Source organism: Sphaeramia orbicularis, chromosome 21 (genome assembly GCF_902148855.1).
Source record: "Sphaeramia orbicularis chromosome 21, fSphaOr1.1, whole genome shotgun sequence".
In the NCBI taxonomy this organism is placed as follows: domain Eukaryota; kingdom Metazoa; phylum Chordata; class Actinopteri; order Kurtiformes; family Apogonidae; genus Sphaeramia; species Sphaeramia orbicularis.
In genome coordinates, this window is record NC_043977.1 from 6,367,652 (window position 1) to 6,380,405 (window position 12,754).

General features: G+C 35.8%; 1 protein-coding gene across 4 annotated transcripts in view; it reads left to right on the plus strand.

The window, feature by feature from the left end:
• The window catches only part of LOC115412167 (partitioning defective 3 homolog B-like), a 387,150-nt gene that overhangs the window by 332,915 nt on the left and 41,481 nt on the right, over positions 1 to 12,754 (plus strand). For all 4 annotated transcript variants that reach the window (XM_030124503.1, XM_030124504.1, XM_030124506.1 and 1 more), the window contains exon 23: positions 10,300 to 10,376. In XM_030124503.1, coding sequence (XP_029980363.1) covers positions 10,300 to 10,376 — 77 coding nt within the window. The remainder of the gene's footprint in view (positions 1 to 10,299; positions 10,377 to 12,754) is intronic.

Sequence of the window (12,754 nt, forward strand, 5' to 3'; positions counted from 1 at the left end):
GAGTAGAGCCTGTCTCACATAAGTTTCACTGGGTTTGGTTTGGTTTGTCCACTGGTTTGTGTTTGGGACACTTTGTGCAGTTCGTCCCACACCGGTTTAACTGTCAGGGTGTTTTCTTTGCATTGTCAACGTCACAGCTGTGGATGTGGTGAAAGTGACGGACGTATAATATCTGAGTTCAGACTGGAATAAAAGCAGCTGCAGTTTTAGAGAATGAGCTGCAAATAAACCCATGATTATTATTAGTAGTAGTAATAGTAGTAGTAGCAGTATTAGTATTAGTATTAGTATTATAATGATGATGATGGTGATTATTATTATTAACCTTCACTGTTAACCTAGGGTTTAAAAGTCTCTTTTTTTTTAGTGTTTTAAAGTTAAAAAAAGTTTCATCCTTACATCCACACTAAAAACATACATAAAACACAAGTGAAACTATATATAAAACACCAAACATACGCTAAAAACATATATTTTGTTGATTTTGTTGTTGGGTTTTTTGGGGGTTATTTTGTTCTTTTTTTTTTCTTTTTGTTGGTGATGATGATGATGATGATGATTATTATTATTATTATTTTTAATAATAATCTTTACTGTTAACCTTGAGTAGAGGCCTGTCTTATGTCATCAGGAAGACTGTTTCAGAGTTTAGCTGCATAGAACTGAAACGCAGCTTCACCCTGTTTAGTCCTGACTCTGGGCACCTGCAAAAGACCAGTCCCTGAGGTTCTCAGGGTCCGAGATGGTTCATATGGGACCAACATGTCACAGATGTACTTTGGTGCTATTCATTCATGTAGAATATACAACATTTTTCCAGTTTCCTGAAAAATCTTGGACATAAGAGGTTTCCACCCGACAGTGATGTTATGGAAGAGTGTAGAATCCAGACACCGGTGCATCTCAGGGTCAAGGAGAGTCGGTTAATGAAAGGAAAAGATGAGAGGTGTGGACAGGGGGATGATGGAGGAAGGAGAAGGTGGGAGGTTGGCCTGAGCTGCCCTATAAACTACCGCTCAGTCATATACAGTCTTCTGGAGGAAAAAACTCCAGCAAACAAACAAAGACTCTTCCAGTTAATCATCTGCATTGTGTCAGTCAAGCTTTGGAAAACGAGATGCATAACGATCATTAACCAGAACTTCATAGATAGCAATACAGTGATCAAACAGATACTGAGTTACGTAGAAGAAGAACTTTGGACAAACAGCAGACGCTGCCATGGAATACCATAAACTTCTAAGTCTGTCTCACATTAAAACAAAAAAAACATGTATGCATATTTCAAGAATGTGTGCCTTGTTATTGTGTATATATGGGTTGATGTAAATTTTAGATTTTTAGGTGTGAGTGTATATACAAATGTTTTCTTTCTCTTTTTTTTTTTTTTTTTTTACTTTTGTTTTCTTTTTCTCATCCTTGTGAACATGGGTAATGTGCAATTTTATGTGTGGATGTATAGAGGGTGGGGAAGCAAAATTTACAATATTTTGAGGCAGGGATTGAAAGACAGTGTATGACCAATTAGTTTATTGAAAGTCATGAGAATTTATTTGCCACAAGAAAATTTACATAATAGAAAATGTTTTTATTCTATGTGTCCTCCTTGTTTCTCAATAACTGCCTTCACACGCTTCCTGAAACTTGCGCAAGTGTTCCTCAAATATTCAGGTGACAACTTCTCCCATTCTTCTTTAATAGTATCTTCCAGACTTTCTGGTAATAGTTTTGCTCATAGTCATTCTCTTCTTTACATTATAAACAGTCTTTATGGACACTCCAACTATTTTTGAAATCTCCTTTGGTGTGACGAGTGCATTCAGCAAATCACACACTCTTTGACGTTTGCTTTCCTGATTACTCATATGGGCAAAAGTTTCTGAAAAGGTATGGATAATAGTGTTAGGTATGATTATGACATCAATATATGTTTGGTTTCAAAACAATTGACGTAGTGCCTGCTGAGAAAAAACAACTAAATGTTCATTGTAAATTTTGCTTCCCCACCCTGTATACGGGTGGCTAAATGTGTATATTAAGTATAGAAGTGTATGTTTGTGCTTTGTATTTTCTTGTAAAACTCAATAAAGAATATTAAAAAAAAAAAGAGAGAGAAGGTGGGAAGAAAGAGAAAAAAAAAACAGAAGAGACTAGAAGGGAAGAAAGAGACGCTTCACATTTGGGTTAAGTAGTCTCTCTGAGGCATCTACCAAATACTCCACGTTGATCTAAATCCCTTTGAAATCCTTGAAACAGCTCAAGTGAAGAGAAGGGGACGCTGGAGTCATTATGTGTGGAAAGAGAGTAAAAAAAAAAACAAAAAAAAAAAGCCCAGCTGTGTGAGTGTGAGTCAGTGCAGAAAGTGACGGGGTGGTGTGTTTTATGGGTAAATTGAAGGGTCTGTAGAAGGCTGTGTGTGTGTGTGTGTGTTTCCCCTCAGTATCAGTCTCTTCTGCTTGATTTGCGCGCTCTCCTCCCTGCCTCTCCTCTGCTCGCTATGCCGTGAAATGGTTTTTCGCTAGACCATTACCCCGACCAGTCCCGCCTCAGCCCTCACTGAGCCCACAGCGCAGAAGGGAAAGGGAATATGCACCAGCACGTACAGACCACGCACTTCAAACAAATAGGTTTCACTGGGTTTGGTTTGTCCGCCGGTTTGCGTTTGGGACACTTTGTGCAGTTCGTCTCGCACCGGTTTAACTGTCAGGGTGTTTTCTGTGCACTGTCGACGTCACAGCTGTGGATGTGGTGAAAGTGACGAACGTGTAACATCTCAGAGTTCAGACTGGAATAAAAGCAGCTGCAGTTTTAGAGAATGAGCTGCAAATAAACCCATGATTATTATTAGTAGTAGTAATAGTAGTAGTAGCAGTATTAGTATTATAATGATGATGATGGTGATTATTATTATTAACCTTTATTATGAACCTTGACTTTAAAAATCTCTTGTAGAGTTTTAAAGTTAAAGAAAGTTTCAGCCTTACATCCACACTAAAAACATACGTAAAACACAAGGAAAACCATATATAAAATAGCAAACATACACTAAAAACATACTTTTTGTTTATTTTGTTGTTGGGTTTTTTTGGGTTATTTTGTTCATTTTTTTTTTCTTTTTGTTGGTGACGATGATGATTATTATTATTAATATTATTATTAATCTTTACTGTTAACCTTGAGTTTAAAAATCTCTTTTGTAGAGTTTTAAAGTTACAGAAAGTTTCAGCTGTACATTCAAACTAAAACCATGCATGAAACACAAGTAAAGCAAACACCAAACATACATTTAATTTTAAATTTTTTTTAGTTATTTATTTATTTATTTATTTATTTTTGGGAGGGGGGGCTTATTTTGTTCATTTTGTTGGTGATGATGATGATGATCATTATTATTATTATTATTATTATTATTATTATTATTATTATTATTATTATTATTATTATTTACCTTTATTGTTGACCTTGAGTTTAAAAATCTCTTGTAGTTACAGAAAGTTTCATCTTTCTGTAAATTTCTGTAACTGTGAAAACCATATGTAAAATGCCAAACGTGCAGTAAAAACATACATTTAGTTAATTTATTTGGTAATTTTGGTCTGTTTTGTTCACTTTCTTTCTTTCTTTCTGTCTTTCTTTCTTTCTTTCTTTCTTTCTTTCTTTATTTAAAATTTTGTTTATTTTTGTTCTTTATGTTGGTGATGAGGATTATTATTAACCTTTATTTAACAATGAAAAAATTACCTGTTTAGTTTAAAAATCTCTTTTGTAGAGTTTTAAAGCCTTACATGCACACTAAAAACGTGTGTAAAACACAAGTAAAACCGTATATAAAACACTAAACATCCACTAAAAACATACATTTCGTTCATTTTACTGATCATTGTGCATTTTGATCATTTCATTTGTTGATTATTTTGGTCTTTTTTTCAGTTTGTCATTCAGTAATTTATCTATATTTATTATCAAAATCATTACCCTTAGTACTACTAACCCTAACCACTAATATTTTACCAATACTGTCACTACACATTATGCATTAATGCATAACATGAAATCTGATTTATGATTGTCCCATACTGTGTAAATCTTTTTTATTCTTGTACAACATTGACCTATTACCACTGGAGGAAGAACAGAGGTAGATGTGAGCTGCTCTTGTTTCCTTTCTGTTCATGTGCTTTATTTACTTCCGTCCATGCATGTCTTTTTTTCCCTTCTACTTTTAGTCTGTGTACAGGTGTGATTAGTGCTCAGATCAGAACATTGTGTTTTCCTGTTAATGCTTCCACACTTCATGGACACACGTGTACATTGATTACAGTGTCATGTGTTTGTGTTTACTCACCCTGTGGCAAAGATGAAAACACAGATCTTTATTTTAAACACTGATGATTAGAACAATTTAGATCTGTTTTAGTATTTGAGCAGAAGAGCTTCACACACACACACACAGGTGGTAGAGCGGGTCGTCCAATAACTGAAGGGTTGGCGGTTCGAATCCTGCTCTGTCCTAGTCAGTCCGTTGTGTCCTTGGGCAAGACACTTCACCCTCGTTGCCTCCAGTGCCACCCACACGGGTGTATGAATGCTTGGTGGTGGTCGGAGGGGCTGTAGGCACAACTTGTCAGCCACGCTTCTGTCAGTCTGCCCCAGGGAAACTGTGGCTACAGATGTAGTTCACCACCACCAGAGGGAGAATGTGAGAGCGAATGAATAATGGGTTAATAATGTAAAGCACTTTGGGTGTCTAGAAAAGTGAATCAAATCAAATCCAATCCATTATGTATATATATATATATATATATATATATATATATATATATATATAATTTGTTTTTCTGTGATAGTATAAAGATGGCAACACATATGATCAATTCTTTTAAAGGGCTCATATTTATCTAAACCCACTTTTCTTAGTCTGTGGTTCATTTATTTGTGTATTTGGACCTTAATAGTTCATACAATTTGAATTTGAACCCTCCAGGTGCTGCAAAACTATCTTTAATTTATTTCTTTATTCATTTGGGCAAAAATCTAGGGGATTTCTACAAAACTTTCCAATTTCTACACTTAATTTATTACATCTATAACTAGTTACGTCACAACATTTGCACATATAAGGTCCAGACTTCAGACGAACAGTTCTCAGAGTTTGACATAATTGTTTGTCAGCAGCAGCGGTTGTAGTCCAGACTGAAAATATGTCCAAACTTGGAGCCGATTACCTAAAATGTTCAGTTGTTGGTTGAACAGGACAGAGCAGCACAGCCAACAACCTGGAGGGGGCGGGGCCTGAAGTGGCTCATGTGCATTTAAAGGGCCAGCGCTCCAAACCACCTTTCTGGTGTCATTACTCAGAAATAGGGTTGAAGATGTTGATCCAGACTAAACTGTGACAGTTCTGACCTTGTTTGTGGGATTCAAACAGATCTTTAGTTCAGTTATTGACGACACAAACCGAACAGATAACAGAGCTGAGGAAACAGAGCTATAATGTTAATTATCAGCTGGCTTGAAGATTATAAGACACAGTGTTATTTTGAGCGACTGTTAAAATAAGTATCTATAAGTTTTAGTTTTTGAAGAAAACTTGATGATTCCATTATACAGATGTGTGGAAACAAAGAGCTTTATACTTTATTCAGTGGCTGATACAGTCTGTGGATACACAGGATGATCTGTTGGTGGTTTTGGTTGAACTAAATATGTTCTGCTACCAAAAGAGTCCAGAATACTAATATTACAGTCTTTTAGGAAACTTTCCATCTTCCAGAAGTGTTCTGTTGAAGGTGTCTGCTTCTTTCCCCTGCTCATTTTTCGTTCTTTTCACTCCTCCGTCCGTGACTCTCCACTTCTTCTGCAGCCTTCCCCTCATCCCTCTCACCTTCACCTCCAGATGTGAGCGTCACTCCCCTCCTCATCTCTTTTCCTCCTCAGTAACACTTGTTCTGTCTCTAACGTCTTGTTTAAATTGTGCCGTTAATGTCCTTTAACCTCATCGCCGCCTCGTCCCTGTCTTCACCCCATTCCCTCTCTTGTTTTAGAATTCACCTCTCATCCCTTTCCTCTTTTTCCGCCACTTCTCGATGACTTCCTAATATCCCACCTCCTCCTCCTTCTACCTCTCACCTGCTCGCTCGAACTCATTTACTTCTCATTCACTCCGTCTCTCTTTCCTCCTTTCTTTGCTTCTTCTCCGCCTAATGCCTTTTCATTCTTTTCGCTCCACCTCGCTCTTCCCTCCTAATATCCCACTGTCTCTCCACCTCAGATATTGAAGCTATAAAGACAGGTGTTCAAAAGAAAGCAGGACCAGCAAATCTCTTTTAAATGCCTCCTGGTATCATTCCCTGGAATGCACAGAGAAGACGAAAACGCTTTAGTTCTTTATATCTAATTCTCAGATTTTTTTCTTTCACGTTCACAATAAGTCTAGGAGCGAAGAGTTTCCTAGTTTGAGATAAAACCTCCTCCTCACCCACATGGCTTTGATCATTTTTACCCCTTTTTTGCAACTACACAATTTTTTTTACTACTATGTTTGAGCAAGGTCGACATCATAGCATCTTTATGCAAGATATTATAGTCATATGATATGCAGATGACACACAACTGTATCTCATTAATATGCAATATGAAATAGATATGATATATGTGCAGTAAGTTTGTTATTGTTGAGTTTTCAGATGTATAATATTATGCAGAACCTTTAGAGAACTTACATTTATGTGAATGGGAGGAACAAAATTCAACCAAAGACGCCTTGAAAAATGTCTCCAACGTCATACAATCAGCTTCATCAAACCTATAGATACACTGTTTGTGTATTTAGCATATTTTTTGTCTATTTTTGTGTATTTTAAGGATTTTTTTGTGTATGTTTGTCTATGATAATGTATTTTGTTGTATTTTAAGATGTAGTTTAAGTATTTTTGTGTATTTTAGTGCCTTTTTGTAAATTAACTGTATTTTAGCATGTTTTAGTACATTTTAGTGTATTTTCTGTGCATTTTAGTGTATTTTAACATATTTTTGGCATATTTTTGTGCATTTTTTGGGGTTCTGTAGTCACCCAGCTGGCTTTGAGCATTCCCCCCCCCCCCCCCCCCCCCCTTAAAAAATGTCTCAAAAGTCATAAAATCACTTTCATGTATTTTCATGTATTTTTTTGTGTATTTTAGTGCATCTGAATAGAATTTGACCAAAGATGCCTTGAAAAATGTCTCAAAAGTCATAACATCCACTTCATCATACCTGCTGATACACTGTATGCATATTCAGTGTATTTTTTGTTTATTTTAGTGCATTTCAGTATTTTTTGGAGTATTTGAAGGTGTTCTTGTGTATTTTAATTTTTTTTTTCATATATTTTAGTGCATTTTTGTGTATTTTATTCTATATTAACATGTTTTAGTGCATTTTAGTGTATTTTTTGGGGTATTTGAAGGTGCTTTTTGTGTATTTCAGTGTATTTATTTGTTTTTTATGTTTTTTGTGTATTTCAGAGCCTTTTTGCATATTATAGTGTAACATGTTTTAGTATATTTAGTGCATTTTCTGTGCATTTTAGTGTATTATAGCGTATTTTTTGTTTTCTATAGAGTCCTTTTGTGTTCTTTTGTGCATGTATATAATAACTCCCACAAACTTGGTTAAGACTGGTTCAACACAATAACTACGAGGCCTGTTATAAATCATAAATTCAGCTTCATCAAACCTGCAGATACCCTAGTGTTACTTTAAAGCATTGAATCCCAAACTTGTACAGCCTCAGATTAGTGTCAGGTGTCCAGACCTTTCCCCACATTTCATTATCTTTGTTCCAGTGTTGTAGATCGGTCTGGCATCGTCCACCGTCGTTACGGAGAAGGGCAGGAAAACAACAGCGTCTTTGCAACAGTGTCAGGAGAGAAGTTGTTTTGGTGGAACATGTGCACATGACTAAGCATTCCTTGATATTAAAATGACCAAATCCCTTCAAAGTAGACAGTGTGCAAAAAGAAACGTGTCTTTGTCAAAACGTGTCATTTTCAGGTTGTGGTCACATGGTCCATGGTTGTTCTTTCACGTAGTAAAAACCAAGAAGAATAACAATAATGTCACTACTGAACAATGGAAGTATTCACCTTTATTCAACACCCAAATGAGAAATCTGGTGTCACCTCAGGACGCAAACTTATAAAAATACATCTGGAATTTCCATAGCTGGGCATCTTTTGTCATTTTTTAAAAAATCTTTTTGTATCTTTTATGTCACTTGAATCTAGTTGCATCTTTTGGATAATTTTTAGATTAGATCAGATTAGATTATACTACTTTAGATTAGACTAGATTAGATCAGATTACATTAGATTAGATTGTACTACTTTAGATTAGACTAGATTAGAGTAGACACAATTAGAGTTGAGTAGATTAAATTAGATTAGACTAGATAGATTAGATCAGATTAGAGTAGAGTAGATTAGGTTAGATCAAATTAGATTAGATTAGTGTAGATTAAATTAGATTAGACTAGTTTAGATCAGATTAGATTACACTAGATTAGATTAGATCATATTAGATTAGACTCGATTAAAATGGATTAGATTAGACTAGATTAGATGAGATTAGACTAGATTAGATTAGACTAGATTAGATCAGATCAAATTAGATTAGAATAGAGTAGATTAAATTATATTAGACAAATTTAGATCAGATTAGATTACACTAGATTAGATTAGGTCAGATTAGATTAGGCTCGATTAAATTAGATTAGGATATCTTAGATTAGACTAGATTAAATTAGATTGGATCAAATTAGATTAGATCAGATTAGATCATATCAAATTAGATTACATTAGACTAGATTAGAGTGGATTATATTAGATCAGATTACATTAGACTAGATTAGATCAGATTAGGTTACATTACATTAGATTAGACTAGATTAGATTAGATTAGATTAAACTAGGTTGAATAAGAGTGGATCAAATTAGATTAGATCATATCAAATTAGATTACATTAGACTAGATTAGAGTAGATTATATTAGATCAGATTACATTAGACTAGATTAGATCAGATTAGGTTACATTAGATTAGACTAGACTACATTAGATTAGATTAGACTTTTATTAATTCCACATGGGAAAATCCAATGATCAATGCAGTGACAGAATAAAATACAAAAAAGAAAAACATGCATGCATAAAGATCATGCAAAAGACAAACAATACAAAATAATAATAATAATAATAATAATGAGTAATAAAACTCTAACAACTATATACATATTTACAAATGAGTGGAATTGTTTTCAGTACTACTGTAGAAACATGGAAACCACTGTCTATTGGTAACAAAACCTGATTATTTTCATTAATTAAACACCAGTGAAAACATTAGTGTGAATATCATTTTCCAGTTTCCTCCTAAATCTTTCATAAATCTTACAAACTGCTTCTTTCAGACTTATATCAGTATCAATAGCAGTCGTGGAAGTTGACTCAGTTGTAGGCTTGTGTGTTTGAGTTGTTCAGATGAGTTGACTTTACTGTACAGAGTGTGTTGAAGGAACAGATGTGTGTGTGTGTGTGTGTGTGTGTGTGTGTGTGTGTGTGTGTGTGTGTGTGTGTGTGTGTTAACGGGGCTTGTTGACGTTTTGGGGGTTTAGTCGGCCTCTTTAAGCAGAGCTGCCACAGCTGGAATTCCCCCTCTGAATAGAGCGGGATAATCCGAGGGAGAGGCTGAGTGTGGAAACGAGCAGAGGAGGAAGGAAAAGAAAAGCAGAAGCACTGAGTTGAAGAAGTGAGAGAGATCGAACCGTCAGCAGCTTGTATTTTTTTTCCCTTGGATGGAGATGAGACGTGACTGTTGATGTGTGACCGAGTGAGTTTGAACAACACGACTCCATCCTGTTTTCATGTAACCTAATCTACGATGGAGACCCCTGCACCCCCGAAAAAATACACAAGAAGACCCACACTCTAACTCCCAATAACTGTAAATCCCAAATAAGTCGTTTCTGTCGATCTGAAATTACCCAGAAGAGAACAGACGAGAAGAAAGTTAGAGGTTTATACAGGCCTGTTGAACAGTTCAGTTTAGTAAGATATGATGCAGAAAATCTGAACTTTGAATTTTTTTTTTTTTTTTTTTTTTTCATATAATTCATTATAAAACATTATTATAACACATTGTTGTCACACTGACATTGAATAACCTTCTGTCTGTCTGTCTGTCTGTGTCTGTCTGTCTGTCTGTCTGTCTGTGTCTGTCTGTCTGTCTGTCTGTCTGTCTGTCTGTCTGTCTGTCTGTGTAGATGCCGGCCAGGGGTCCAGACCATCGAATGGCTCCTCGTTATGAGGAGGTGGAACGCCAGTACGCCTCCTTACCAAGGTACTGATCACTCCTCATGTCTCCTCTACCCTAGTTTCCTCTCCTTGTCTCTCCTTTCTTCATTTTTTCTCTCCTCTTCTTTCCTTTTTGTTTATCCTCTCCTCATTTCTCCTCCTGTAATTTTCCTCTCCCCTTGTTTCCCTTACTTTCCTATTCTTGTTTCTCCTCTCTTCATGTTTCCTCTCTTCATTTTTCCTCATTTCTCCTCTTCTTTCCTTGTTGCTCCTCTTCATGTCTCCTCTCCTGTCCTGGTTTCTTCTCTCCTCTTATTTCTTCTCCCTAGGTTTCATCCTTTCTCCTGTTCTTTCCTTGGTTCTCCTTTTTCCTTTCCTTTCCTGTCCTTTCCTGTCCTTTCCTTTCCTGTCCTGTCCTGTCCTGTCCTGTCCTGTCCTGTCCTTTCTTCTACTCTTTTTTCTTCTTTCTCCTCTCATCATTTCTCTTCTCCTCCTCTCTCCTATTCTTTCCTTGTTTCTCCTCTCCTCTCCTCTCCTCTCCTCTCCTCTCCTCTCCTCTCCTCTCCTCTCCTCTCCTCTCCTCTCCTCTCCTCTCCTCTCCTCTCCTCTCCTCTCCTCTCATCTGTCCTCTCCTTTCCTCATTTCTTCTCATTTCCTGTCTTCATTTTTCCTCATTTCTCCTCTCCCCTCATTTCCTTTCCTTTCCTCTTCATGTTTTCTCTTCATTTTCTCCTTTCTCCTTGATTCAGTTTTCTACTCTTTTCTCATCTCATTTCTCCTCTTCTCTCCTTGTTTTTCCTCTCCCCTTGTTTCCTTTCCTTTCCTCATCTCTCTTTAATTCAGTTCTCCTCTACTCTTTTTTCTCCTCCTTTCTCCTCATAATTTCTCTTCTCCTCACATCTCCTATTCTTTCCTTGTTTCTCCTCTTCATGTTTCCTCTCCTCATTTCTCCTCTCCTTTCTCCTCATTTTTCCTTCTCTTCATGTTTCCTCTCCTCATTTCTCCTCTCCTTTCTCCTCTTTTTTTCCTTCTCTTCATGTTTCCTCTCCTCATTTCTCCTCTCCTTTCTCCTCTTTTTTTCCTTCTCTTCATGTTTCCTCTCCTCATTTCTCCTCTCCTTTCTCCTCTTTTTTTCCCCTTCTCTTCATGTTTCCTCTCCTCATTTCTCCTCTCCTTTCTCCTCTTTTTTTCCCCTTCTCTTCATGTTTCCTCTCCTCATTTCTCCTCTCCTTTCTCCTCTTTTTTTCCCCTTCTCTTCATGTTTCTTCTCCTCATTTCTCCTCTCCTTTCTCCTCTTTTTTCCTCCTCTCCTTGTTTCTTTTCCCCTCTCCCCCTGTTTCTCCTCAATTCTTCTAAATTCACTTCTCCTCTCCTCATTTCTCCTCTCTCTGTTTCTCCTATTCTTTCCTTATTTTTAGACTTAATTCATTATACAACAAATATGCACAGAGTCAAATGTCATAGATAAATAAATATAAAACTACATCTAAACACAACAGCACTATAAAACACTATAAAATTAAATAATAAAAATGACCTGTGGAGTTAACAGTAAAGTTAGAACGTCCACATATAATAAGAAAATACTTGAAAGACTATGAAAGAGTGTCCTCCTCCTCCTCCTTCTCCTCCTCTCCTCTTCTCTCCTTGTTTCCTTTCCTCCTTTCTCCTCTAATTAAATCTTTTCTTTCTTGTCGTTCTTTGTCGTCTCTGGTTCACTCAGGTCTTCACCTTCTCTCCTCTCTGGAGAATTAACACCAGACCAGTTGAAACCTGATCTTTAACCTTAACTCCTCCATGTCCTCCCCCATCAAAACACACTAATGCACCATTAATACCTTTATTTATTTACGTTTTATCCTACTTTTACCACCTGAAACTTATACAGCTCTAATATAAAACACAACACTCTTGTTTACCCATGTAATGCATAGACAACATAAAACACATTGAATACAGCTGATTAAATCATGTCTGTAAACCTGTTGAAATACTTTCTCTGTCTGTAATTAATTCTTACCTTATCTGATCCTCATATATTATCATTTTGTATTATTCCCAAGTTATTAATTTACTTGAGTTTTGCTTCTTTTTTAGATTGGATATTTTAAAACTGACTTTTTGTAGTTAATAGTCTGAGTTTATTATGGATTTTAATGTCTTAACTTTAACCACCAGACATTGTTGTTTTAATAAAAGTATCTGAAATATTTAACTCTTTTCCCAAATTTATCTTTTTTTTAATCAGTAAAATTAAGAGTAAAGCGTTAATAATATATAAGTTTTCCCCATCACTGTATTCAAATAAAGCTGCATACATAGCAAAAAAAAAAAAAAGAAACTCATACGTATAATAAAATGCTTTTTCTAATCAGTAAATTCAATACATATTCATCAGTTCAATGAAACACAATGAAATAAAAT